This window comes from Phyllopteryx taeniolatus, chromosome 15, assembly GCF_024500385.1.
Source record: "Phyllopteryx taeniolatus isolate TA_2022b chromosome 15, UOR_Ptae_1.2, whole genome shotgun sequence".
NCBI lineage: Eukaryota > Metazoa > Chordata > Actinopteri > Syngnathiformes > Syngnathidae > Phyllopteryx > Phyllopteryx taeniolatus.
The window spans coordinates 684,832-712,728 of record NC_084516.1 but is presented as its reverse complement, the minus strand read 5'-3'; the positions used below and the strand labels follow the sequence as shown (position 1 = coordinate 712,728).

The 27,897-nt window shown below is 48.5% G+C and overlaps 6 protein-coding genes across 21 annotated transcripts; all 6 read right to left on the bottom strand.

The window, feature by feature from the left end:
- Positions 1-184: 184 nt before the first annotated feature.
- Positions 185-2,225, bottom strand: LOC133489902 (mucin-2-like). The gene has a single exon (XM_061799172.1). It carries the CDS (start codon positions 2,223-2,225, stop codon positions 579-581), a length of 1,647 nt encoding a protein of 548 aa, XP_061655156.1. The 3' UTR covers positions 185-578.
- LOC133489910 (mucin-2-like) lies at positions 2,176-3,258 on the bottom strand. The gene has a single exon (XM_061799188.1). It carries the CDS (start codon positions 3,256-3,258, stop codon positions 2,176-2,178), a length of 1,083 nt encoding a protein of 360 aa, XP_061655172.1.
- LOC133489901 (mucin-5AC-like) lies at positions 3,245-5,455 on the bottom strand. The gene has a single exon (XM_061799171.1). It carries the CDS (start codon positions 5,453-5,455, stop codon positions 3,245-3,247), a length of 2,211 nt encoding a protein of 736 aa, XP_061655155.1.
- Positions 5,456-5,481: 26 nt separating this feature from the next.
- On the bottom strand, positions 5,482-6,939 carry LOC133489909 (mucin-2-like). Its single transcript, XM_061799187.1, has one exon. It carries the CDS (start codon positions 6,937-6,939, stop codon positions 5,482-5,484), a length of 1,458 nt encoding a protein of 485 aa, XP_061655171.1.
- A 1,878-nt stretch (positions 6,940-8,817) lies between these two features.
- On the bottom strand, positions 8,818-17,459 carry zgc:173837 (mucin-2). The gene is made up of 5 exons (XM_061799170.1): positions 17,188-17,459; positions 17,013-17,123; positions 16,840-16,949; positions 11,399-11,671; positions 8,818-11,304 (listed from the first exon to the last, which is right to left on the bottom strand). Exons 1-5 carry the CDS (start codon positions 17,306-17,308, stop codon positions 8,818-8,820), a joined length of 3,102 nt encoding a protein of 1,033 aa, XP_061655154.1. The 5' UTR covers positions 17,309-17,459.
- Positions 17,460-19,424: 1,965 nt separating this feature from the next.
- On the bottom strand, positions 19,425-27,792 carry dmtn (dematin actin binding protein). Of its 16 annotated transcripts, none has more exons than XR_009792042.1 (14): positions 26,449-27,792; positions 23,519-23,547; positions 23,369-23,458; positions 22,987-23,130; positions 22,886-22,930; positions 22,715-22,823; positions 22,585-22,629; positions 22,342-22,479; positions 21,359-21,462; positions 21,056-21,267; positions 20,572-20,611; positions 20,266-20,471; positions 20,077-20,160; positions 19,425-19,971 (listed from the first exon to the last, which is right to left on the bottom strand). XR_009792042.1 is itself a non-coding variant. In XM_061799177.1 (14 exons), exons 1-14 carry the CDS (start codon positions 23,561-23,563, stop codon positions 19,858-19,860), a joined length of 1,299 nt encoding a protein of 432 aa, XP_061655161.1. In that variant the 5' UTR covers positions 23,564-23,846; the 3' UTR covers positions 19,425-19,857. The 16 variants fall into 16 exon arrangements, 2 of the variants coding, with proteins under 2 accessions (XP_061655161.1, XP_061655160.1); XR_009792043.1 differs by lacking the exon at positions 26,449-27,792 and adding an exon at positions 23,855-23,926; XR_009792044.1 differs by lacking the exon at positions 26,449-27,792 and adding an exon at positions 23,861-23,914.
- Positions 27,793-27,897: the final 105 nt, after the last annotated feature.

The window sequence follows — 27,897 nt, the reverse complement described above, 5'->3', positions numbered from 1 at the left end:
ACTGGTTGTTTCAGATGTTGCTGTCACTAAAGAAGTAGATTTCAGACCTGCAGAGTGAATTGTCCTCATCAGATGGTATGTAGACAGGATGGCAGTGGATGGAGTCGCACCAATTCCAAGTGTTGCAGTCACTGGAGAAATGTTCCCTGGTGTTTCTGTCACTGGAGGAGTTGTCATTGTCGGAACTTGGGAGGGAGTTGTCGTTGCTGAAATACATGTTGTAGACAGGTCTGTCGGGGTTGAAACAGAACTACTGGATGTTTCGGGTGTTGTCACTGCAGAAGTAGATGTTGGAGCTGCGGGGGGAATTATCATACCCGGATGGGAAGTCGACAGGATTGTAGTGGTTGGACTCCGATAAATGTTTGCGGTCACTTGAGAAAGTGTTTCAGGTGTTGCAGTCACTGAAGAGGCTGTTGCAATTATTGGAGAAGTTGCCGTTGGTGCTTGGGATAGAGTAGTTGTAGATCGTTGTAGTAGAGTTGTAGATGGTATTGCAGTGGTTAGAGCTGGACCACTGGTTGTTTCGGGTATCGCTGTCACAGCAGAAGTAGATGTCGGCGCTACTGAGGAAACTGTCATTTCCAAATAGAACGTAGACAGGCTTGCAGTTGTGGAGTCAGACCCATGGTTGTTTCAAGTGTTGACACTGACGAAGTAATAGTCTGAGCTGTGGCGTGAGTTGTCATTCCGGAAGGAGATGTCGACTTGACTGCTATGGTTGGAGTGTGACAAGTAGTTGTTACAGGTGTTGCTGACACTGGAGAAAACATTGTTGGATCAGTAAAAGGAATTGTGGTTCCTGAAGGGGATGGTGTTGACAAGATTACAGTGGTTGGAGCCAAATTACTGGTTGTTCCAATTAATGCTGACCCTTGAGTAGTTACTGTAGTGGAGGTGGGAATTGTGGATAGTAAAGGGGGCGTTGTCGATCTGACTGTGGTGCATGGAACCGGACTACTAGTCCTTTCAGGGGTTGCCGACACTGGCTGAGTAATCGAAGTTCGGGGAGCTGTGGTTCCTAAAGGAGCTCTTGTAGACCTAATTGCAGTGGGTGGAGGCAGACTACTTGTTCCAAGTGTTGCTGTCCCCGTAAAAGTTGTTCCAGCTGCTGACACAGAACATGACGTTGTTGGTGTTTTGGAGGGAGTTATTGTTCCTGAAAGGGATGTAGAACTGATTGCAGTGCTTGGAGCCTGACTACTATATGTTCCCACGCTTGTCACTGTCAAAGTTGTCAACAGAGGTGGGAAGGGAATGGTGGTTCTAGTCATGGACTGTGTCAACTTGATTGCAGTGGTTGCAGCCAGACTACTGATAGCTCCTACTGCTGCTATTAGTGAAGAAGTTGTTCCTGATGTTGCTGACACTGTGTGAGTCAGAGGTTGGCTGGGAGTTGTTTCCAATGTAGAGAGGACTACAGCATTTTGGCCGAGAATTATGGTTTCTCCAACTGTTGCAGCCATTGGATAAGTTGTTGCCGAAACTTGAGTAGTTATTGGAGGCTGGGAGGGAATTCTGGTTTCTGAAAAGGATGCTCTAGCCCTGACTGTGGTGGTTTGAGCCTCACTACTCGTGTTCAGCATTCCTGTCACGGGAAAAGTCGTTCCTGGTGTTGCAGACACATGAGAAGTTGTCTGAGTTTGGGAGAGAGTTATATTACGTAAGGGGGATGTAGACTTGATTGTGGAGGTGTGAGTCATACTACTGGCTGTTTGAAGTATTGTCATCACTGGAGAAGTTCTTTCAGGTGATACAGACACTGGGAAAGAAGCTGTCGGAGCTGGTAAGGTAATTGTGATTCCTGAAGGGGGAGTTGTAGACCTGTTTGCTGTGACTGAACTATCTGTTGTAACAGTTGCAGTCACTGGAGCAGTGGACAGAATTGTCCTTCCTGAAGGGGATGAAGACCTGATTCCAGTGGTTGGAGCTAGACTAGTGTTTGTTCCAAATGACACTGAAGTAGTAATTGTCATCTGAGCGGGAGAGGTAATTGTGGTTCCTGAAGGGAGTGTTGTAGACCTGATTGTGGAGGTCGGAGACATGCTACCCATTTCAGGTGTTGCTGTTATTGGGTAAGTTGCAGACAAAGAACTTGTTGGTACTTGGGAGGGGGCTGTGGTTCCTGAAGGGGATGTATACCTGATGACAGTAGTTGGACCCTGACTACTCTTTTTAGGTGTTGCTGTCAGTAGAGAAGTAGACTGAGCTGGAGAAGGAATCATTTCCCAGATAACCGGTAGACAGGATTTCACTCAACCGGGTCAGACTAATGGTTGCTTCAAGTGTTGCTGTTGTGGGAGTTGTTCCTGAGGTTGCTGACATGTGAGAAGTCATGTGAGCTGGAGAGGAAACTGGAGTTCCTGAAGGGGATATTGTAGATCTGACAGTAGTAGTGGGTGTCAGACGACTGGTTGTTTTAAGTGTTACCGACAATGGAGGACTTCTTCCAGGTGTTTCAGACACTGGAGAAGCAGTCAGAGTTTGGGATGAAGTTGCTCCTACAAGACTTGTTGTAGACCTGATATCAGTGGTTGGAGCCTGACTACTCATTACAATGCTTGCTGTCACGGGAGAAGTTACACCTGGTGCTGACACTAGAGTAGTCATCAGAGCTTGGTTGGCAGCTGTTTCCAAAGGTGGTGTAGACAGCACTGCAGCAGTTTGACTTCGACCACTTGTTCCAACTGTTGCAGCCATTGACGTTTTTTCAGGGGTTACTATCCCTAGAGAAGTTGTCCCAAGTGTTGTAGTCCCTTGGGAAATTGTCAGAGCTTGGGAGGGAACTGTTGTTCCTGAAGCAGAATTTGTAAATCTTTTCGCATTGGTTGAAGCCAGACTAGTGGTTATTCCAAATGTTCCCCTCCCTGCATAAGTTGTTCCCATTGTTACAGACATTGGAGAAGTAGACATGTGCGTTTGAGAGTGAGTTGTAGTTGCTGAAGAGGATGATGTAGACTTGATTGGAGTGGTTGAAGACAGACTACTGCTTCTTTCAGGTGTTACTGACACGGGATGTGTCGTAGAAGCTGGAGCGGAAATATTTATTCCTGTAGAGGATAACCAGATTGAAGTGGCTTGAGACTGACTTATGGTTGTTCCAGGAGCTGCTGGCACAGGAGAAGTTGTAGTTTGATTGGAAGCAGTTGTTGCAGATAGTGGAGTCAGAGGTGTAGAGAGTATTGTTGTTCCTGAGGGCGGTGAAGACCTGATTGCAGTAGTGGGAGCCAGAACACTGTTTTTACTAGGTGTTGCCATCCCTGAAGAAGTAGTGGTTGTACCTGGGGATGGGCTCAGTCATTCCTGAAGAGGATGTGGTTGTGCCAGGTGATGCAGACACTGGGGAATTTGTTCCAGAAGTTGTCACTGGCAGAGTAATGGGAGCTCTGGAGGGAATTTTTATTTCATTCAGGCATGTTGTAGACCTGATTCCAGTAATTTCTCTAGGCTTTTCAGACACTGTCGAAGTTATTCCAACTGGTATTGTCGGAACTGGAGAGGGAGCAGTCAATCCTGTTGAATATTGGATAGCAGTGTTTAAAGCCAGACTACTAGTTGTTACTGGTGTTGCCAACACTGGAGCGGTTACAGATATTGCTGTCCCTGTAGAAATAGCTGTCGTAGTGTGGGAGGGAGCCATCATTTCTAAAGAGGATGTAGACCTGACTGCATTGATTGAGGCCAGACTACTGGTTGTTCCAGGTGTTTTTACTAAAGAAGTTCTTCCAGGTGTTGACATCACAAATGTTGTCGGGGCACTTTTTGCAACTGGCCTGGTTTCTACTGGTGTGGTTAGCAGTAAAGGTGTGCTGGGAACAGCAAGAGTAATTGTGGTGGAAGCATGAGTAGTAGTAGCAGCAGGAGTCAATGTAGTTTTAGATGAAACTGAAGCTGGACTAACTACCATTCCTGTCTGAACATAGGTTGTGGTAATAACAGGAGATGTGAATGTTGGAAAAGTAGAAGTCATAGGCTGAGCCGACATAGTTTTGTGTGCAGACGTAGTCACCAATTCAGGAACATTTGGTGTGGTTCTTGAAGGAATTCTGGTGGTTTTTGGTTCAGGACTTGTGGTTGCCGTGAGCAATGTAGTTGTAGAAATTGAGACCAGAGCAGCTGTGGTTCCAGTAGTCTTAGTCAGAGCCAATGTGGTTGTGAGCACAGGACTGGTGGTCGGAGACCACGTAGTGGCTGGTGGTGCTGTGGGCACAACAGGAGATGAGGTTGTAGCAGAGGTGGTTTTCAGCATTGAAGTTGGAACAAAAGTAATCTTATTGGTAGACAAAGTAGTTGTAGTAGCCCTTTTAGTCATTGCAGTCAAAGCAGATGTGATCAATGCAAGAGAACTTGTGATTGGAGCACAGGCTGCCTTGGGGGTTGGTACGACTGAGACAATGACCTGTGAAGTTGTGGGTACAGAAGTTGAGGTAGCAAAGGTAGTTGTGGGCATCATAGTTGTTGGAACAAGCGTTGTCATGGTTGTAGAAAGTGAGGACATGGTTGCAGCAGTTGTGGTTACAGGACTTTTAGTTGAGGCAGAAATGGTCATAGTTGTAGAAAGTGTCATTGAAGCTCCAGAGGTTGTGGTTTCAGCAGTAGAGGTGGTTGGGGGTACACGACTTGTGGTTGAAGCAAAGTTGGTCATGACAGATTGGCTGATTGTGGGTGTCGTAGTTGGAGAAAAAGTTGTCATTGTAGTTGTAGAAAGTGTCTTAGTGAGCACAGAAGTTGTGGTTCCAGTAGTGATGTTGGTTGTGGGTACAGGACTTGTTGGCACAGAAGTGGTCATTGTGGTAAGAGATGAGCTGGTTGTGTCAATCGTACTTCTAAGAGGAGCAGGAGTGGCCAATGTAGTTGTAGAAGGGGTCATTGAGGCTGCAGCAGTTGTGGTTTCAGTTGAGAACAGAATAGAGGTGGTTTTAAAAACAAGTCTTCTTGAAGAGACAGTCAGAAAGGCAGATGGAGATCCAGGTCCAGCAGATCTGGTTGTGGGAACAGTCATTGTGGTTGGAGCAAGAGTTGTCATTGTGGTTGTAGAAAGTTTCCTTGTGGCTGCAGCAATTGTGGTTCCAGTAGTAGAGGTGGTTGTGGGTACAGGACTTGTGGATGCAGCAGCAGATGTGGTTGCAGGCATTGTAGTTGTGGTTTGATAAAGAGTGGTCATTGTGGTAGGGGTTGAGGTGGTTGTTGTCAATGCAGCAGTCATGGTCAAAGATGTAGTTGTGACAAAAGCAAGTATCATTGTGGGTACAGCAGAAGTTGAGACTGCAGTAGAAGTAATTGTTGGTACAATAGTTATGGTTGGAGCAAAAGTTTCCATTGTGATTGTAGAATGTGTTGAATTAACTGAAGCAGTTGTGGTTCTACTATTAGAGGTGGTTGTGGGTACACGACTTGTTGGCGCAATACTAGTCTTTGTGGTAGAAGGTGTGGATTTGCATACTGACGTAGACATTGTGGCTGGAGTGGAGGTTGATGCAGCTAAGGATGTAGTATTACTTCAGTGGTAGTTAAAGTCAAAGTAGAGGTGGTTGTGGGTAAAGGAGTTGTGGTTTGAGAGACTTTCGTAGCGCCGAGTGGAGTTGTGGGTACAACTGGATGTAAGGTCATAGCCGAGCTGGTTCTGGGTCTCATAGTTGTGGTTAAAATTGCAATTGTCATTGGCACTGCAGTCGTCTGGGTCAAAGCAAACGGGACGGATTCAGGATTTTTTATTGTAGGCATTGGGATGGTTTCTGATACAGAGCTCGTGGGTTGAGCGGTAGGAGATGAGGTGGTTGTTGGCATCGTAGTTGAGGCCACAGCACTTCGTTGTGGCGTATCAGTCAATGTCAGAGTAGAGGTAGTTGTGGGTACATCAGAAGATGAGGTTGTAGCAGAGGTGATTCTCAGCATTGTAGTTAGAGCAAGAGTAGTCTTTGTGGTAGGGAAAGGAAGGGTTGTGGGCAGTGCAGTAGTTGTGGTCAAAGCAGAGGTTGTTGTGGCCAATGCAGGAGAAGTTGTTGAAGCAATGATTGTGGTTTGTGAGAGGGCTGGGTCAGTTGTGAGCTCACGATTTGGGGTTGGAAAGACTAAAGTAGTCGCTTGTACAGTTGTGGGTACAACAGAAGATGAGCTAGCAGAGTTGGTTGTGGTTGGAGCAGCATTGGTCATCGCAATAGGAGATGAGCTGGTTGTGGTCATCGTAATTGTAGAAAGTGTAGTTGAGGTTGCAGGAGTTGTGGTTACAACAGATGAGGTTGTGGGCATTGTAGTTGCGGTTGAAATAGAAGCAGTCGTCAACACTACAGTCGGCGTGGTCAAAGCAAAGGTTGTTCTGACCCGTTTAGGAGAGGTTGATGTGGCTCTTGAAACAGTTGAAGCCGTTTTGGGTACAAGATGTTTGGTTGGAGATGAGGTGGTTGTGTGCATCATAGATGAGGTGGTTGCTGAGACTGCAGCAGGTGTGGTCAAAGATGTAGTTGTGACAAAAGCAGGAATCATCGTGAGTAGAGCAGAAGTTGAGGTCGGAACAGAGGTGGTTGGAGCAATAGTGTTCATTGTGGATACGGTATTAGAGATCGTGACCAAGGCAGGAGAAGTTGTGGTTTGTGAAGGTGCTGAGGCAGTTGTGACTACAGGACTTGTGGTTGAAGCCAGCACAGTCACAGTGGTAGAAAGTGCAATTGAGGCTGCAGCAGTTGTAGTTTCAATAGTAGGGGTGGTTGTGGGTACAAGACTGATGGTTGGAGAGATGGTAGTAGTGGCTGGTGGAATTGTAGGTACATCAGTAGGTAATGTCACAGTCGAGGTGGTTGCGGGTATTGTAGTTGTGGGAGGAGTGATTGTGGGGAAAGCTGAAGATGTGTTTTTTGAAAGGGCTGAGGTGTTTGTGGATACAGGACCTTTTGGAGCAGAACTGGTCTTTGTGGTAGAAAACAAGCTAGTTATGTGCATCATAGTTGGAGAAAGTGTAGTCGAAGCTGCAGGAGTTCTGGTATCAGTGCTGCCTGAGGTCAAGGTAGAGGTGGTTGTGGGTATGAGATTTGTGGCTGTAGAAACAGTCTTAGAGGCAGGTGGGGTTGTAGGTACAGCAGATCTGGTTGTGGGGATTGTATTCGTGGCAAGTCTACTGGCCGAAGCAGTTTTGGTTCCAGTAGTCGTCGTGCTGTGGTTCCAGGGCTGATGGTTGGAGAGATGCTAATAGCGGATGGTGGAGTTGTGGGTACAGCAGTAGATTTCACAGCACAGGTAGTTGTGGTACAAGTGGTTGTGGAAACTGCAGTCAAGCCTGATGCGGTTTGTGAAGGGGCTGAGGTGGTTGTGTACAAAGGACTTGACGCCAGAGTGGTCACTGTGTTTATAGAAAGTGCAGACATTTTCATTTCAGTGGTAGTGTAAGTCAGAGCAGAGGTAGTTGTGGGTAAATGAGTTGTGGTAGGAGAGACGGTTGTCATGGCTAGTGGTGTTGTAGGTACAAAAGGCAGTGAGGTCAAAGCAGGGGTGGTTGTGGGCATTGTAGATGTGGTAAGAGTAAGAGCTGCCATTCTGGTTGTACAAAGTGATGTAGTGGCCACAGCAATTGTGCTTCCAGTATTGGTGATTGAGGGAACAGCACTTCTGCTTGGTGTAGAAGTGGCCAGAGATGAGCTGGTTTGGGGCATCATAGTTTTAGAAAGTGTAGTTGAGCCCAAACTAGAGGTGGTTTTGGGCAAAGGGCTTGTGGTTGGAGCAGCAGTGGTCATCTTAGGAGTTGAGGTAGTTCTCAGCAATGTAGTCATCATGGTCAAAGGCGCAGTTGTGACAAAAGCAGGCATCATAGTGGGTACAGCAGACACTGAGGTCATGGAAATTGTGAAAGCAGTAGATTTAGTTTGAGCAATAGTGGTCTTTCTGGTAGAAGCAGGGGTGGATGTGGATACTGCAGTGGTCAAAGCAGAGATTGGTATGACCAATGTATGAGAAGCCGTGGTTGGAGTAGATGTGGTTCGTAAAGGGGTTGAGGTGGTCGTGCGAACAAGACTGGAATCCACAGTGTTCTTAGAGTGTGTAGAAAGAGAATTTGTTGTTTCAGTGGTAGTTGAGGTCAAAGTAGATGTGGTTGTGGGTAAAGGAGTTGTGGTTGGAGAGACCATTGCAGTGTCCAGTGGAGTTGTGGGTACAACAGGGGATGAGGTCATAGCAGAAGGGGTTGTAAGCATAATTGTGGTCGAAGGCACTGCAGCAGGTCTGATCAAGGCAAAACTAGTGAACAATTCAGGAGAGGTTGACATGGTTCTTGAATGAGCGGAGGTGGTTGTGAGTACAAGACTTGCGCTTGGAGCAGAAGTCATGGTAGGAGGTGAGGTGGTTGTTGGAATCTTTGTTGTAGTAGGAGCAGTCATGGTTAAGGATGAGTCAGTTGTGGTTAGAGTAGTCGTTGGGGTCAAAGTTGAGGTGGTTGTGGGTAAAGTGCTCATGGTTGGAGAGACTGTCATAGAGGCAGGTGAGGTTGTGGGTACAACAGGAGATGCAGTTGTTGAAATAGTTGTGGTTGGAGCATTAGTGGTCTTTGATGTAGAAGCAGGGGTGGTTGTGGATACTACAGTAGCTGTGGTCAAAGCAGAGGTTGTGACCAATGCAGCAGAAGTTGTGGTTGATGTTTGTGAAGGTGCTGAGGTGGTTGTGGGGACAGGACTTGCTTTTGGAGCAGCAGTGGTCATCGTGGTAGAAGAGGAGGTGGTTGTGGGAATCATCGTTGTAGTAGGAGCACGAGTTGTAATGGTAGTTGAGGCTGTACCAGTTGTGGTTCCAATAGAAGTTAAGGTCAGAGTAGAGGCGGTTGTGTGCACCGGACTTTCAGTTGAAGAAACAGTCATAGAGGCAGGTGGAGTTGTGGGTACAGCAGATGTAGTTGTGGGCATCACAGTTGTGGTTGGAGAAAGAATAGTCTTTGTGCTCGGTGCAACAGGGGTTGTGGCCACTGCAGGAGATGTGGCTCAAAGGAGAGCTTGTGGTCACTAGTGAAGGAGAAGTTGTGGTTGGAACAGAGGATGTGGTTTGTGGAGGGACTGATGTGGTTGTGGGTAAATGAGCTGTAGTTGGTGAGACTGTAATAGTGGTCTGTTGAGTTGTGGTTACAGCAGAGGTGCTTATGGGCATCGTAGCTGTGGTTGAAGCAAGAGTTGTCATGGCGGTTGTAGAAAGTCCTGTAGTGGCCGCAGTAGAGATGGTTGTGGGTACATGACTGGTGGGTGGAGTTATGGGTAGGCCAGTAGATGTTGCAGCAGAGGTAGCTGTGAGTACATCAGTTTTAGTTGGCGCGACAGTGGTCTTTGTAGCAGGAGGAGGAGTGGTTATTGATACCTCAGTGGAGATTGTTGTGACCAACACAGGAGATGTGGTTGGAGTGGAGCTCGATATGGTCTGTGATGGGCCTGAGGTGGTTGTGGGCACAGGACTTTTAGTTTGAGCAGAAGTGGTCATCATGATGGGAGATGAGGTAGCTGTTGGTATCATCTTAAGAGTGGGAGTGGCCATTGCAGTTTTAAAACTTGTAGATGAGGCTGCAGCAGTTGTTTCAGTGGTAGGTAAAGTCAAAGTAGAAGTGGTTGTGGGTAAAGGACTTTTGGTTGCGGCAGCAGTGGTCATCGTGGTCAGAGCAGCACGGGAGGCAGGCATTGCAGTAGTAGTCAAGGTTTCAGGCAATGCAGGATTAGTAGCAGCACATGGAGCTGGAGGCAGAGTTTGTGGCAGCATTTCTGAATATGGTTTCGTAGTTGTGGTCATCACGGTAGAAGGTGAGGTGATTGTCGGCCCTGTGGTAGTCGTCGTCAAAGATGTAGTTGTGACAGCAGGAGTGGCTGCGGATACTACAGAAGAGATTGGTGTGGCCAATGTAGGAGGAGTTGTGGTTGATGAAGGGGCTGAGCTGGTTGTCGGTACGAGCCTTGCGGTTGAAAGTGTTGAGACTGCAGAAATTTTGGTTTCTGTAGTTGAAGCCAGAGTAGAGGTGGTTGGAGAGACTGTTGTCATAGCCAGTGGAGTTGTGGGTACTACAGGATATGAGGTCATATACAAGGTGGCTGTGGGCATCGTAGTTGTGGTTAAAGGAGTGGTCGTCTGCACTCCAGTTATCTTGGTCAACGAGAACGTTGTGACCAATTCAGGATAGGTTAATGTGGTTCTCGAAGGCGCTCGGGTGGTTTTGGGTACAGGACTTTTGGTTGGAGCAGAAGTGATTGTCGTGGTAGGAGGTGAAGTGGTTGTGGGCATTGTAGTTTTAGGAAATTTAGTTAAGGCTGCGGCCGTTGTGGTTCCTGTAGATGCTGAGGTCAGAGTAGAGCTGGTTGTGGGTACAGGACTTGTGGTTGAAGAGACGGTGGTAGATGCAGGTGGAGTTTCTGGTACAGTAGGAGACGTGATTGTAGTCGCTCTAGTTGTAGTTGGAGCAGGAGTGGTCATCGTGGTAGGAGATGAGGTGGTTGTCAGTACTGCAGCAGTCGAGCTCCGAGATTTAGCTGACACAGCAGGGGTGGTTGTGGATACTGCAGTTGAGATTGGTGTAAGCAATGCAGGAAAAGTGGTTGGATTGGAGGCGGACGTTAATGGGGCTGAGCTGGTTCTGGGTCCAGGACCTTTGGTTGGAGTTGCGGATCCAGCAGAAGATGAGGCGGCTGCGGGCATTGTAGTTGCGGTTGAAGCAGGCGGGGCCATGGTGGATCTAGAAATTGCAGTAGCAGCTGCCATTGTGGTTTCAGAAGTTGAGGTAGTTTTGGTTTGAGCAGGACTAGTTTTTGAGGTCAGAGAAGCACTAGATGTGCGCACTGCAGTAGTAATCAAGGTTGAGCTAGTGAGAAATTCAGGATTAATAGCAGCACACAGAGCTGGAGTAGTTTTTGGCATTGGGTCTGAACATGGTTTTGTCGTTGTGACATGCGTTGACACAAGAGGGTCAGTGACACTTGCACAGGTGGCAGTTGGAGAAGGTGGTAAAGTTATGGGGCACAGTCTTATAGTTGTGGCACCAACTGTACTGGACAGAGTTGGTGAAAGGCCATAAGTTAATTGAGCACCAGTTATGTCATCGGTGTTATCCTCAGTAAATTGACCTGTGGGAATCTCATCATAACCCCACAATTCAAAGATGGGCAAGTTAACATGAGCTACTGGTGTTGTAGCGGTCCCACATGATGGTCCCTCTGTTGCTTGATTGTCAGAGTCCACCACATTCTGCACAGATCTGGGATGAACTTTGTGTGGACTTTGCGCATGCGTGTTGTTGCAAGCTGCCAGCATGGTGAACATTTCCCCCAGAGAGTCAAAATAAATTTCTACCATGGAATCCTAAATACAAAAATAAAAACAAATTTCTTATATCAAAAAATAATTTAAAATGTGGACCTTTATGGGTGCAGATATTGTTTGAGAGTTTCTTTACCGCGTTGGCTGCGATGGAGACGAGCACAAACGCAGAACCCGCAGCCACCCCCGGGCGGACTTGAGCTCCGTTGTTCACATCTTTGACCTTCAGCACTTTGGACCCCACAGGCAGCCGGACCAGGATTTGCGTGGCTCTGCAGAGGATCGAGGTGGGCAGCGGACGCGGGGCTGTGGCCGGATCCTCGCAGGAAGCCAGCGCCACCATGCTGGTCTGCAGCAGACTGTCAAAATAAAAGACCTGCAGCCGGTGGAAGAGTCTTCCATTTAACACCTGGAGAGAAGCCGGGAGGAAATGTCTTCCATCAAAAGCGCTGCACTTTTCTGGCAGCTGTCAAATGGGTGTCAGTAGATACCCGATCAAATGCAAACGACACTTTTTTGCTAAACCGACATGCGTCAAGGGCAGTTGGCGGCGTGGTTCGACAGCTGGCTAAGGCTTGTTACACGCGCACACACACAGATAATCCTGCCAGTTTTGTCCCTTCCCGACCCAAGATGGCAAATGCCAGACTATCTTAAATATTAAAATTATCCTAAAACAAACCTGGTGGTCTGAAGTGTGTTTAGAGTGAATGTGTCCCAATAATCGCTGACAATATTAAAGATCCCCTTCCATCTGAATCTTTCTTCCTGTTTTATGCATAAGATCGGTCAAAATGAGTCAGTGACATGGTTTAACTTTGACATCTACAAGCTTTGATTGAATGCAGAAGACCAGAAACGCATCAGGCTTGCAAAACCACCGCAGCAGAATTCAGTGCATTTGTCAGCTAGTCAACTCGTTCAAGTTGCTGCCCACCCCCTCAACTCAACGGCAACACGGCATCTGCGGGTTTCAAGCGAGCGAGCGTGACACGCGCAGTCCTGGATGACCAAAACTGTTAAATGCCCGACCATGTGTGGGGTCTGTGGCAGAAAACCTTTTACGATTTGAAAAATCCTTGCGCATACCAGGCCTACATGTGGGAAAAGTCAACCGGTAAACTGCAACCTCTGGGGGAATGGCCACAAGCTGCATCAGTAACAATGTTCACTGCCAGCCTTCCCAGTTAACATGGATATTTCACTGCTAAACCAGTCAATGGCAGTGAATGTATTCATGGGTCTGGTTTTTTTTTTGGGGGGGGGGTTCCCCCTCCCCCATGTAGTACTGAATTGTGGACTTCTATAAAACCTTCACTCACGCAACATTGCAGTACAATAAAATCTACATCAATTTAAAAATCTGAATCAGTACCATATACTTCAGTTATTCATTATATGATCTACAGTAAACCTTCACCCAGAACAGAAAAGTCCAGGATGTGGCGGTGGTGGCCCCCCAAATGTTTTTGATCCGCTATTCGGAAAGTTTGGTTACACAGGGAACAAACGTGTTGGTCGGCAGTAGGAGCCGCTTGAGCTATAGATATACATTTATATATATACATGCTATATATATCTATATATAGCACGCATTTACAGCAGGCGGCCTGGTCACGTCTTTAATGTCCTCTAAATTTCAAGCAGCTTCAATTACTTACTGGTTTGGAGAATGTCTTATGTTCATCAAATTTAAGTTGGGCTCGAGTACCAATCCGATGCATTTCAATTCTGTTACAGTTTCCAAATCGTTTTCATTTTGTAAATCTGTAAACTTTCTTCTGAATGTATTTTTTATAGCGATAAACGGCTTTTCACCATTTCAGTTGTGCGGGGGCGTAGTTTCAGCGCATGCAGACACGCCCGCCACATTGGATGAGGGAAACTTGACGATTTTGAAGCTTCATTTTTTAGATACCGTGGAATCTCCATTTAACAGACATCGGATTTAACGGACAGAAAATCGTGTGCAGTCGGAACTCAAAACCCCCCCCCCCCCCTCCCATACACCAGCGAGCCAAGTTGGGATACACTAATTTTTCAAACATTTGAAAGCTTTTTTTATATTTACACTGTAGTGTGCTGTACTGGTGTTTTAAGGCCACAATATTTTTTTTTAAATTTATTTTCACTTTAAAAATTCATTTAAACGGAGACGTTTAGCGTTTGTGCGAGCGACGCTGCGATCCTCTCGGAACCTGAAGACGACCCGTGAAGACTCAAGCGCTTTCGTCTCCTTTCAAAGTCTCCTTTCGGGGGATCGCAGCGCACTCGAGCCGCTCGTCTTCAAAACGCTAGACCAGTGGTGTCAAATGCGCAGCATAGGGGCCAGAACCGGCCCATCAGGGAGTTCAATCTGGCCCGTTTGCAAAGTGTAAAACTTGGAAGACATTAACTGCACTTTTTCAATAATTGCTAATTTTGTCCACTGGAGGTCACACTGACACGAAAGATTGTCTGTGAAAAGGAATACCTACTGTAGGAATATTTTAAGAGACCCTCCATTTTTTCCCCATTTTCTGCACCGCTTATCCTCTTCAGGCAGGAGGCAGGGTACACCCTGAACTGGTCGCCAGCCAATTGCAGGGCACATACAAACAAACCACCATTGGCACTCACATTCACACCTAGGGGCAATTTAGAGTCTCCAATGAACCTAGCATGCATGTTTTTGGGATGTGGGAGGAAACCTCAGTGCCCGGAGAAAAGCCACACAGGCACGGGGAGAACATGCAAACTCCACATGGGCGGGGCCTAAGAGAACAATTACTGCAAAATGTCAGTCAACAGCTTCTGTTCAAGAGGTACGGAAAATGTACTTTGAATTCTTTCTAGCGTCTTAGGCCTGCGCGCACGTCACATACTGGTCTGTCCGGCCAGTTGGGGTGAACGTGGATCACCGAGTCAAACGGGTTTTACAGCCCTGCGTGGGAAAAGGTTCTATTTATAAAACGGCCAGATGGGCTAGCCAATTCATTTGCAGATGAGCTTTAGAAAAAAATGTAAACAAAAAAAAAGTACTTTGAATGTGTATGTAAACTATGGCACTAGCAAAACGCCGAGCATCAGTGCTTAACCCTTTCAGCAACATATTCCTACTGAAAGTGTGGCGCAACACGTAGACCGAGTAGATTCTTGATCCTCTGCCAAAAACAACCAATCGTATTGCACCTTACTGAGTCGCTAAAGTAGTGGCGACTTCTTTGCGTGTGGAGGACTAGTATACTGCCCCCGGTGGCCAAGCCCGGAACAGCAGCAGCACAATTGATGGAAACATGAAATCATTATGCCCAAACGGACCCATTTATATTCAACGTCATTTCTTTTATACATGTATAATATTCTAGAGCGCCATTTTCCTTCTTTAAAAACGACACTTTTCGGTGTGGAAGCTGGAATTAATTCATGGCCTCTTTTAGGGGGTACAAACGCCAACATCATTCACACCAATTTAAATAAAATTAAAAAACCCTGAAAAAAGCTTGAGGACGTAATGAGAATAAGAGCGATACTGCCACCTAGTGGCGTTTTTTCGCTACAACTGGCAGAAACCTTTCATGTCCAAACGGTTTCCTTCAAATTGAAGGATGAGGATGCGAGGGCCACTTCGAAAGCCTTCGACTTTCATTTATTACACGCGAAGAAGAAAATTGAAATCAGGCAATTACATACTGTTGATATATTCGATTGATTTTGCGGCTGAGTTTCGTCACAGGTGGAATTGTTTTGGACATGCAAACAGTTTCCAGCAAGTAGCGCCAAAAATGACAAAAAAATTGGCTCGCCTAAAATTAGCCACCTTCAGATTCAGGAGGATAATAAACCTAAACACAGTAGATCTTGGTGGCACGGTGGACAACTGGTTAGAGCGTCTGCCTTGCAGTTCACCGGGGTTCAATCCCCGGCCCCGCCTGTGTGGAGTTTGCATGTTCTCCCCGTGCCTCCGTGGCATTTCTCCGGGCACTCCGCTTTCCTCCCACATCCCAAAAACATGCATGGTAGGTCCATTGAGGACTCTAAATTGCCCGTAGGTGTGAATGGTTGTTTGTTTGTATGTGCCCTGCGATTGGCTGGCAACCAGTTCAGGGTGTACCGCGCCTCCTGCCCGATGACAGCTGGGATAGGCTCCAGCACGCCCGCGACCCGCGTGAGGAGAAGCGGCTCAGAAAATGGATGGCTCATATTTTCAAATTGCTCGTCGTGACGTCCGCCAGCCAGAGGCTGAGCTGCACTGCGTTTGTTTACAGAGGAAACAAGCTTTTCTTGTCCTTTCCTACAATTTTACATGTGGGAACTTAGTACACTTCTGTACCGGACCGGAAAATATAGATTTATACACATCACAATAGAAAGAATAGGTGATTTTATTTTTTATTTTTTTTCCTCTTCCTTTGAACTAGCTCTCCGGGCCACTTTTGGGTCCGCGATCCACCATTTTGAAAAGTCCCATTTGTTTTTTTTCCAGTTTCTTTTTTGGGCCGAAGCGGCCTCCGTAATAAAACTGACGCGTGACGCAGTCGAGGTATGAACGCAACAATCTTCCTCCTGCTCGCTTTATTCAGAATGAAAACTATTGCCCAACTTTTTGTTTTTGTTTTTTTGTTTTTAAGGAGCCACCATATGTTTCGACAAGCAGAAAACTGACAGTTTAATATTTCATGTAAATGTTTGTAAACCTCTTTGGGTGATATCCAGTTTTCAGGCACGCGAGACCCATCGGCGTCTCATTGTGAGAATTTTATTTATTTATTTTTTTAAATCCGAATAATCGCCTGACTGCTAAAACGATGGAAAAACTTCTTGAAATATAGATTGATATTAAAAAAAACTCCCTGCCTCAAAGATATTGCACTAAGCGTCACATTGTTTGACATATTTGAAACTTCCTCCAACATCCCAAATGATATTCACCATGCAGCAGGTGTCCGTATTGCGCAACACAGTTGGACTCTCCTCCAGGTTTTGTCTCGTCCCGTCTTTGTTTTTAGGATGATGTACTTCCGTGACTGTCAAAGCGTGGCACGCCCAAAAAAAGTCTTACATTTTAAAAGCAGCAACCCAATCACACCTTTTACGATGAAGCCGAGCTGCATAGAGCAGTGGAAACTTTTTTTAAAGTTCAGTTGTAGTTTACTTTCAAGGACATTTGTTTTTAACATTTTAAGTAAAATTATGATTCAACTTTAATTGAAGTACAGTTTTTTTTTCTTTGCCTTCATTTAAGGGCAGAGTTAATGTTCAATTCCTGCATGATTTGGAAGTGGAAGAAAATTAAGATTAAATTGACAGTTCAGCGACAAACCCTCCGCCTAACCCTTCAAAGCATTTAGGCCTACTACGCAACTGTAGTCGGTGGGACAAGTTTGAGAGGCGCAAACCGAAAAATAAGCCGAAGTACACGAGAGCAAATTCCACAATGCGGTCTGAATAATTTCATAATTGCTCTGTTGAGCTGGAAACATTTTATTTTGAATGTACGGATTGCAACTGTTGAGTAAGGCTAAATGTTTAAAAAAAAAAAAAAAAAAAAAAAAAAGGGGGAAGAACATTTTGACGCATGCGTGCGCGTCCACGTACCGCCGGCTGCAGGTGCGCGTCCCCGTAGGGTAGCTCGAGCAGCAGGACCGGACCGAACCTCCGAACGGAAGCAGCAGAGCCGTCGGGCAGCGCCGGCAGCAGAACGCCGTCTGCGCAAACACACAAACCGGAAGTGACACCGGGGACGTGTACCGGAAGCGGAAGCGACTCACCTGCCAGCCGCGCGTCCGAGTGTCTGACGAGGGACAAACGCGCCCGAAGCCTCGAGTCGCCGCAGCGGAACTGCGGCCGGGCCGGGACCGGAGTACCTTCGCGTCCTGACACTGAAACGCACGCACAGCGGTTGCAGACAACAACAACAACAACAAGGTTGGCATGCATCCTCACCTGCCATAAATTTCCACACCGGGACCGGGAAGAACCCCGCCGGGTCCGCCGCGCAAAGGCGGACTAAAGCCACCGCAGCGACCCAAAGCCAGACCTCAAGCCACCCGGAAGGTCCCGACATGGTCAGGTCGGGTCGGTTCTGGCACGCTTCGATGCGTTGGGCCGATCAGGTCCTGCCGCCCTCTGCGAGCTCCCTGGAGAAGAAAGAGAGAAAAAGAGCCCCGCCGCACCTGGGACCTTTAAAACAGAGCAGCTCACTGCTGAGTGGGTAATTAGAACCGGAAGTAGGCGGGACCAATTAGCCTCAGCTCCTCCCATAAGTGCCAAATCCCCCCGTGGCCACTTCATTAGGTACACCACCCATGCGGTAACATGGAGCCTTCAAAACATGACGAGATCTTATTTTCATTCATCCATCCATTTTCTTGACTGCTTCTCCTCACCCGGGTCGCGGGCGTGCCGGAGCCCATCCCGGCGAGAGGCGGGGTACGCCCCGAACCGGTCGCCGGCCAATCGCAGGGCACATAGAAAAAAAACAACCTTTGGCGCTCCGGGCCAACTATTTCCGGTCGTCTCTGCAGAGTTCCGTTCTGCTCGTCAACGCTCCGGAAGGAAAAGGAAAAAGTTCCGAGCGGAGCGACCAAAAAGCGAGACCGCGACGAGGCGGCACGGGCAGAACGCAAAGATTCTCCCAACCCAAAATATTTCCACACATTCCATATTCAGCAAAACAATTTTGTGTTTTTGCGGGCGTACACGGACGACTCCATAATTTGCAACTTGGTAGAAAAGTCCTTTTTTTTTTTTTTTCACTCCTCACACATGCAAATTCCTGCCTCATTTCCACGTTAAAAAGCATTTTCAGTGTTTTTGTGATGTCATATTCTCATTTCTATCGATGGCGATTTGGGGGTTTTTGTTCACCCTGAGCTATAATCATCCAAAATCTCCATCCTGAAATATTACCCTTTTCAAATTGAACTGCCAAACCAAATGAGGCTTTTGGCCGGTTCTTACTTGACCTGTACTGTCCGACTTTTTTGTCTTTTAACTTTGTATTCCACACAGATAGACCTGTACAAAAATTCATTTGCATACAGATACAAAATAAGTACATTTTGCAATCTGGTTCAATTGTTGGAACCAGGGTGGCACTGGTTAATGTGGTAGGCACTAAGGTGGCACCGGATGGAGCTGGAGCGGTTATTAGGATGGTGCTGGCTGAGGTGTTTGGAGCCAGGTTGATACAGGGTGGAGTATGAGTTGATGGCATCTGGGTGGCGCTGCTTTGTGTTTAGGAGTCAAAGTGGCACTGATGGGAGTGATGGCAGTCAACTTGGCACAGGATTGCATGAGAGGGGTTGGAATCAGGGTGGAACTGGTTGGTGTGTTTTGAGCTAAGGTGGCACTGGATGGATTTGGAGGGGTTTTAGACAGGGTGGCACTAGTTGGGGTAGTAAGAGTCAGGGTAACCCAAGATGGAGCTCGAGTAGATGGCACCAGGGTGGCACCGGTTGGTGTGGTAGGTGCTAAAGTCCCACTGGACACAGCTGGAGTGTTTGGAGCCAAGGTGGCAGTTGTTGCATTGCTTGATGCCAAGGTAACACAGGATGGAGCTCGAGTAGTTGTCATCAGGCTGGAACTGGTTGGCTTTGGAGGAGCTAGATTGGCACTGATGGGAGTGGTGAGACAAGGTGGCACTGGGTTGTCTTTGAGGGTTTGTTTTTGCCAGGGTTGTACGAGTTGATGCTGGATTGGTGGGGGCATGGATGGCACTTGTTGGAGTGGTTGAGGGCTGAGATGTCAGGACCAGTGTTGTCCTGATTTCAGTTCGAGTGCTACTGGTTGAAGCCACTGAGGTCCTGCTTGATAGCCCGGTTGGGACCAACATTGTACCGCTTGGCCTAGGAGGGGACGGTGCCACGGTGGTACTAGTTGAGACCAGGATTGGACCGGTCGAGGCCACAGTGGTACTGGTTGGAGTAGCTGAGACCAGGGGTGTAGTGGTTGAAATTGCACTGGTCAGGTCCTGGGTGGCAGTGGTAGAGGCTAGAATGGTTCTGGTCTGGGTGCCCAAGTAGCCAGGGCAGATGGTCTGCGTGTGAGAGAAAGTGCCAAAGTTGACCTAGTACATGGTCTGGAGGTCAGGGCAGGCACCAAAGTTGTCCAGGCCCAAGGTCATGGACATACATTTGACTTTGAAAGGACGCCTGACGTAAAAAATGAGGAGCAAGCGGTAAACCATTGCGTGCTCGTTGTCGCGTGCACGTTGACTTTATTGTTGAGCAGAGAAACACGAGGAACACGAAACGGACGTCAAGAAAATCAAACAATCCAAAAGCTCGGGCCTTCAAAATAAGAGCAGCGCAAACTGCTTAACTCCTCCTCTTCCTCCTCGTAACCATGGCAACCAATCGCTCATTGAATGTTTGTGTGTTGGTGTGGGTGCTTGCGCGAATGCGTTTGCATGTGTGTCTGTCTGTGTGTGTCAAAGCTGTTTGTATAGTTTGTGTGTGCGTGTGTGTGAATAACTAGCACTTGTTGGGTTCCTCGACTATTTTGGTGGAATTGGGTCACCAGGAAGTAGGCTGTGTGCGCGTGCGTGTGGAAGTGCAACAATCAGGAAACGACGTCGTGGTTGTTCCCACGTGGCTGTGATGTCACTTCCTCTCAGAAGAGCGACGCCCTCTTCTTGAGCTCGTTCCGTCTCCATAGCGACAGGCGCTCAAACTCGGAGGCGCTCATCCCGAAAACTTCACGGAACTGCTCAGGGTCCAGATGTCTCTGCGGGCAAACATACGCAGCGCACACACGCAACGCACACGCACGCTACGTTAGCGGGTGGCACGCCCCTCCTCTCCTGGCGGCCGCCCCGGCCCCGCCCCTCACCTCCAGCCTCGTCCGGTCCACTCCGGGCGGCAGCCTGCGGCGTCCCCTGCGGGTCACCACCAGCGCTTCGTAGGGGTGAACCTGCTGGCCGGCGGGAGACGGCCGCGTCACCGGTGCGTGCGTCCCAACGTTCAAACGATACACGTGCGTGTGCGGAAATGACAACGGCGACCTCGTGCGGCGTCTCACCTTCTGCTCCAAGATGCTCGGCAGCGAAGTCCCGCGGTCCAGACCGACACACTGGGGGGCGGCGTTCTGTCCACACCACACATACACGCACACAAATCATGAAGCAGTATTCTTAGTATTGACCAGCAGGGGGTGCCATTTGCTTGCTGTGATGACATCACCACCCGTACGCTGGCCCAATGTTGACGTCGCACACACCTGAGCCACTGTGGAGACACACACACACACACACACACAAAACAACAATCAATTAAGCGAAGTCGTGACTAACAATGTCAGACAGTAAGTCGCACTCAGCCCGCCCACCTGCGTTGGCGCCGTCCGTGGAAAACTCGGCCGACTGCCTCTGAAAACGCAAACGGCATCAAGCCTCATCATGTATTGTGTCCTAAGATGCATGAGACATGCATACAAGCAGGAAGTGGCGGTGACAAACAGGAAGTGGTGACCACAAACAGGAAGTGGCCATGACAAGCAGGAAGTGGCGGCGACAAGCCGGAAGTGGCGACGACAAGCGGGAAGTGGTGGCAACAAAGAGGAAGAGGCAACTACAAGCAGGAAGTGCAATGACAAACAGGAAGTGGCGACAACAAGCAGGAAGTGGCAATAACAAACAGGAAGTGGTGGCAACAACAAACCGGAAAGGGCAATGACAAACAGGAAGTGGTGGCAACAACAAACAGGAAAGGGCAATGACAAACAGGAAGTGGTGGCAACAACCACGAAGTACTGACTCTGCTCAGCCCGGAGCTGGAACGAGACGGTGACTTGGACGTGTTGGCCGACAGACCTGCAGACAGGAAACAGGAAACGGGCCGTGAGCCGGGACAGGCGGCGCCGACGAGGAGGAGGACGCGAGGCCGGCGGGCATCGCCCGATCTCGGGTTCGGTCTCACTGGCGTGCGCGTGCGTTCTGTCGGGCAGCGAGCGCGTCTTTCGCCGGAAGTCGGTGCCTTTCTCCTTCTCCTCGCGCAGGATCAGACGACCCAGGTTGGACTTGATCTAGACGCGACAGACGATGTCACCGCGCTCAGCCAAGATGTCATCATCAGCTGTGATGTCATCATCAGCTGTGATGTCATCCCGCGCAAACCTTTTCCAGCTCCTGCTCCTGCAGCGCCTCGGCTTCGTCCGTCAGGTCTTCGAAGTCGTCGTCCTCCTCCTCCTCCTCCATTTTCTTCTTCCGCCACTCGATTTCTGCCAGAACAACAGGAAGTCAGTGTCTCCGGCTTCCTGTCGTGCTCTTCCTCCTTTCTGTGTGAGCGTGTCTGTGCGTTGCTGTGTGTAATTACAGAGCGTCAGTAGATTTTCCACTTCTGCTGGAAAGTAACTATATCAGTAAAGTAACTACCCGAGTAACTGTAACATGAAGTCATCCTTCGCTATATCGTAGTTCACTTCTTGTGGATTCGATGCATTGCGGATTTGACTTCTTCTTTGAACCTTACTGAGTCATTGCCACTCTCACATTTGGTAAGTCACCAAATGACCTGAGGATGCAAAAAGAACCGGATCGGAAAGCCGCAGTTTCAAACACAAGCCACAATCAGAGTTTTATGAAACAAATTGACAAATTGACAAACCTTCGGCCGACAAATAGCTAACGCACGCACAAACAACGTCAACTGCTAGTAAAGCGCAACGTTAACTTGATTTTCTACAACTACATCACTGTAGTTAAAAAGATCATCGCAATGAATTCTGGGTGCAGCTGACTACGTTGCCAGCAACGTCGGTGTGAGAAACGCCGCCGACGCCGAAGGCAGGAACTCGCCCGTTCACACCGCGTCCTTTCATGGGCACGTGCTCGTGGGGACCTCGAGTGGACACATAAGATAGCCGCATACTGCATACATGAAATGTATGCATTTCCATCATAAATAATTGGTGGCTACTTCACGGATGTCATCGATTTTTTTCTGGAACGTAAATGAGGCTTTGCTGTAACTAACCGCTTACGGAGCTGTCGCAGTCGAGTAAATGCAGCGCTGAAGTCACTGTATAGGAAGTGTAACATATGAAGTAACTAACTGCTTGCGTTACAAGTACGGAACGAGCGAAGGAACTGGCACTCACCCATGGCGGCCAACGACGGGGGGCACGGCCAGAAGTCGGTCTCGATCTTGGAAGGCTGGTCGGGGTCCGGACGCCGAGCGGCCGGGAATTTGGCCGCTTGGACGACGCCGCCGCCGTCGTCCGCTGCTTTGAAACCTTCTGGAGGACATCGTTGGGTTGGGGGCACAGTGACGGAGGTGGCACCGTGATGACAACACATCAAGTAGAAGAAGAAGGAGGAGGAGGAGAAGACAAACGACTCACCCTGTTTGTAGATGGGAGGCTTTCTGTAGATGTTTGTCCCGTTATCTGCAATACAACAAAGTGTGAGTATACGTGTGTGCGTGCGTGCGTTTTTATTTGTTGATTTGTTTGTGCGTGCGTGCGTGTGTACCTGGCCGGTGGAAGTGCTGCAGACTGGCGCTGATCTTGCGTCCAGCGTGCAGTTGCAGCACGGAGCCTCCGGGGGAGCCGCAGTCACTTTCCGCTCGCCGTCCTTTGCCCTGAAACAGGAAGTAGCGCTCGAGCTCGCACGCGCTCGTCACGGCGGGGGCGGGGCTCTTACCTCCGGAGATGTGGTGGGCGAGGCGGCGGGAGGAGACAGAGAGCGCTGAGGAACACAAACACGCGTCACACGCAAACGACGGCGCGACGACGGCGTCTCACCTGTCTGCGCGGCCCATCCAGCGGCGAGAAGCTGAGGTGAGGCCGGTAGGTCATGAGGTCGGGTCGCTCCACCTGCAGGATGGCTTTGTCGCGCGGGAGCGCCGCCAAGTCGCGGTACGCCACCACCTCGTCGTCCACACGTGCCTGTGCCGCACGCACGCAAACAAGCACATATACACTCGCACAAAAACAACACACACACAAACACATCAACATAAAACAAAAAAACACACAAAAACAAGCACACACACAAACAGGTGCACGCACAAACACACACACAGACCACAAGAGCCTCAACTCGACTGTGAAGTTTACCTTAACATTAACAGCATCAATTTAACTTAGCCTTTAGCATCAGTTAGCTTAGGATGTGGCCGTTTACCATGATGGCGACGGTAGCGGGAGAGGACGGCGCGCTCTGCCCTCGTGAGGACGACGAGCCGACGGCGGCGGCGACGACGCGGCCGTCCACCTGACAGGGTTAGGGTTACTTAAACAATGCTAAGTGGCTAACGCGGGCGTGGCTCCTTACCTTGTTCATGATTGGCGATCGCCGTGAACCTGCAAATAAAAGCATGCGTCATGTTACATGCACGCAACCAACCACACGCAACATCAACAAAAGCACACACGTCACAAATACTACAAGTGCAGACACACACATTCACGCAGAAGAACACTCGCACACAGATACACACATATAAACACATACATACATATTCACACAGATGTATGAACACACACACATATAGATTCACACGCACACACACACATACTTGGTCAGTCTTGCTCTCACACACACACACACACATGCATGCAGACACACATACATGCATACACATGCTGGCACAAATACAAGTTCACACACACACACACGAGGCGCGTCCTGTAACCACGGCGATAAGTGCGGAGGGCGTCGGCCAGGCTGGCTGAGCTGATAAACAGGGAAGGGAGGGGTGAGGAAGAGGAGGAGGAGGAAGAGGCTGACAGGAAGTAGCCGCGCCACATTCGCAAACGGCTACTTTAGCCAGGCTAACTAGGTTTAGCTGCGAGGAAGTCACACGTTCACACACGCATACACCTCATTCATGCCTTCATTCGTACGTGGCGTCGCATCATATTCATGTGCTGATTGGCTGTCTTGCTTTGGAGGATTAACATGCAGTGCAGCTTGTCACCACTGGGGGCGCCAAACAGTCCGTGTGGACAGAAAGACACGACTTCAAATATGACGCAATCAATGTGTTTACGGTGTGTCTGTGTTTGTGTTCGCAAATGTGTGTTTGTGTGCAGGTGTGTCAACGTGTATGTGCGTCGGCATGTGTGTATGTGTGTTGTAGTTGTAGCAACATAATCAATTCCTATTCAACGCCTAAACTCCAGTTGAAGCGATTTTCCTAACCCTCTAAAAGTAGCCGCTAGTAAGCCGTTTGCCTCCTTGTTAGCAAACGATAACACGCATCTCAAACCTCTCGTAATAGCCAAGATTGTGAGACTTGAGGTTGGTTTTGGACCAATTGGAAGCAATTTCTTGAACAGAAATGGACTTTTGGACCAATTTCAATCAGCTTTCCGACTTCATTGCAGCACAGAATAAGCTCTTATCAAAGTGCTAAATGACATAAGGTTGAACACTGATTCGGGTACGGCGTTAATTCTGGTCTTGTTGGCGTTTGATATGGTAAATCATAACATACTGCTGAACAGGTTGGAAACTTGGGTAGGACTCAATGAAAGTCCTTAAAGGGTTGAGGTCCTACCTATTTTGCAACCATTGAAAGTTTTCAATCTGATCCAATGGCAATGACATATGGGGTTCCCCAACGGTCACTTCCTGGACCCCTCTTGTTTAGCATGCATATTTTTTCACAACCCTAGATATGAATAGAAGACGCGATACGCCAGCCGCTCAGGTAAGCGACGTGCCTACCTTGGTGGCCATGTTGGAGGGGGTGAAATTCCCATCGAAGGCAATGCGTGGAGTAAGTCTGAACGTTCTCATTTCTCAACCGAGTTGATGTCACTGCTTAAGTGTGTGCTATCAATATAGAACATTTAACAAAAGCCCCCCAAATATTTGCACCTGTGAAAGGTTATTCTCAGTTGTCATTGTACAGCGTTGTGCGCACCCAGACGCAGCACAATCGACCGGCATCTTTAGTCTTTTGGTTTTCTTTGTCCTTCCTAGCTTAGCGTCGCATGCCGCTCGCATCTACCTATGTACTATGTTAAAACCATAGTTGCTGGCGTCCAGATGAAACCTCCTATGTTTAAATTTGGTCAATTTCATATATTTTCCCAAACTGATACTATTGGTCAGTCCTCGTGAGTGTATTATTTTGACAAATGATCGCCGGATCAAAGATGTTAAAAATGCCATGGCTCAACAAATTGGGGTTTTTTGCGCTCCTGAAAAGTGCTTCATGCTTTTGGAGATGCGAGGATTCCACCCGACGCCAGAGAGAAGTAAGGTCACTCTGTCTTTCTCCATTGGTTTCACCAATAGCGGCTGGGACTGGAACGCATCCCCCGACATAAACAGGGGCTGAAGTGCTTAGCAGGTTTGCCTCACAGTTCTTGGAATCTGGGCTCTGTGGAGTTAGCATCTTAGGACCTCGAGACACCAAGCCGACGGTCGGACAACTTTAGCGACGTTCGGACCGTACAAGTGACGGCGTGCACAGTGCAGCAAGGCGACCGCGACGCCAAAAACTACGTATACCTTCTGCACATGTGTGAGAGGTAATACCCCTTCATACCGTCGGTGGGAGGAGTCACAGTTTCTCCAGGTTTAAAATGAAAACATCCTTTCATTTAGGATGACAGATGTTGATTCACCGATATGTGGCCCTTTATTTACCTTTGTCACTTACGGTTCTTTTCTCGAGCGCTGATTTGCTTGCTAACAGTCAATCACAGTGATCCTTAGTCGGGTTTACACGGAGCCTTGTATCCCGATTAGAATCGGGTTAGAAGCCCAAACCGAACGAAAACATCTCAATCGGACTAAACAGGCCAAATCCGAATGGAACGAGAAAGCCGAGCCGGCAGACGCCGCTCGCGAATGCCCGAGCAACTTCCGGACTGGCCGGCATCCACGTCGGATTGGTCCATCGAGGCCTTGACGTCCATCGAAGACAAACAAAATGTCCACGAATCCGCCACCAACCCAAAATCGATGGATGTTTTGCAAAGAAATTCTCATTGGCTGTCTAGTCGAGCACGCGCACACACATTTGAATCATGAATCATGATCAATGATTGGATGAACCCGAAAAGGACGAATGAATAAATGAGGCACCACAGGGAGGATGAATCGTGCACGCACGCGTGCTCAACGGGAGCATCGCGTGCGTCACGTGACCTTGCGCACAAACGCAAAGAACAACGTCCATCCGTCCATTTTCGGAGGCGCGAAGCCTCGCTGGCAAATAACAACAACAAGCGGAAAAGCGTTCTCACCTGAACCGAGCCGAGCCGAGCGGGCGGGCACACTCGTCGACGCTCGTGCACGCGCGACCAACGGCGGTCAGGTGTCACGTGACTGCAGATCCAGAGGAGGATGCTGTGACGTCATGACGGCGCTTGCGAGCAAAGTGGGATTTTCTGCAAAGCATCACATTTTCATTCATCTCACTTATTTCATCGATGTTTTTGTTTTACAACTCGATTTGGGGTTTTAATGGTCGCCAATGACGTCACCGCATAAATTCAGACGAGGCGGGCGGCACGGTGGGCGACTGGTTAGAGTGGCTGCCTCGCAGTTCTGAGGACCGGGGTCCGATCCCGAGCCCCGCCTGCGTGGCTTTTCTCCGGGCACTCCGCTTTCCTCCCACATCCTAAAAATGTACGTGGTACGTTCATTGAAGTCTCTCTAAATTGCCAGCCGTGAGTCCGGGGGATGTTGACGGATGGTCCAGTCGGGGTCTTGAACCTAGGTCCCCTTTTTTTTTTATAGTTGTGTGTGTGACTGATTGATTCCTTTAGCAATTTATTCATGCAAATACGCAGGTTTTCAAAGGCTCAAGTTCCCATTTCGAATGACCGTCCTGACGTAAGTATTCTTCTCTGAGGTGCATTTTTTCGCCCGTGGTTCCGAGTCGGAGGTCACCCGGGAGACCCGCGGCTTTGCGTCGGGCAGGGATGAACGAAGACTTCGAAACACTTGGCGTTTGGGCTAATTCGATTTATTGAACAAGCCTTAGTGTCCTAACAGCTGCTTACATTGCCAGAACAACGAAAAAGCCCCCGAAAAAAACCCCTGGATCTCAGTTTATCAAGGTTGAATTCTCTGGGCGTGGAATTCGGCCCCTCCCTGGGTGCACCCGAAAGATGGCCGCCCCTCGTGACCATATTTGGGCTCACACCCGGTACCCTTTTCTTATAAGATGCAAAACAATCCTCCTTGCAGACCGGGACGCCTGTTGTGAACCCGAGACGTGTTACTGTCTGGGCGCAGAAGGAAAACCCTAAAAAACGTACAAATGGTTGAAGGAAGTCCTTTGATGTAGAACTTCACAGAAAAGATGGTTGGCTTGAATACTGATCTCCAAACATTTGGCCCTTTCAAAGGAACTCTGACTATGGTACTATTGAAATATACGACATCTTCTCTTTGGCTGTCGAACTCTCCAAATCAGGCCACGGCCGACATTGCCCCCTGGATAGGCTGCTGGAAATGTCCTGGTCTCAGATTTTGTCGGGTCTCACTTATTCCTTCAACTCCGGCATCTTTGGTCTTTTGCTTTTCTTGGCGCGCAGACGACTTTGTCCCTCCTAGCTTAGTGTCATCGTAGGCATGCAGTACACAAGGGGCGTGTCGCATCTATGTATTTATATCTGTGATCCAAGTTTGATTTAAAATTGAAGACGTTCGCTCTGATATTTCGCTGTGCGTGTAGACACGTCACG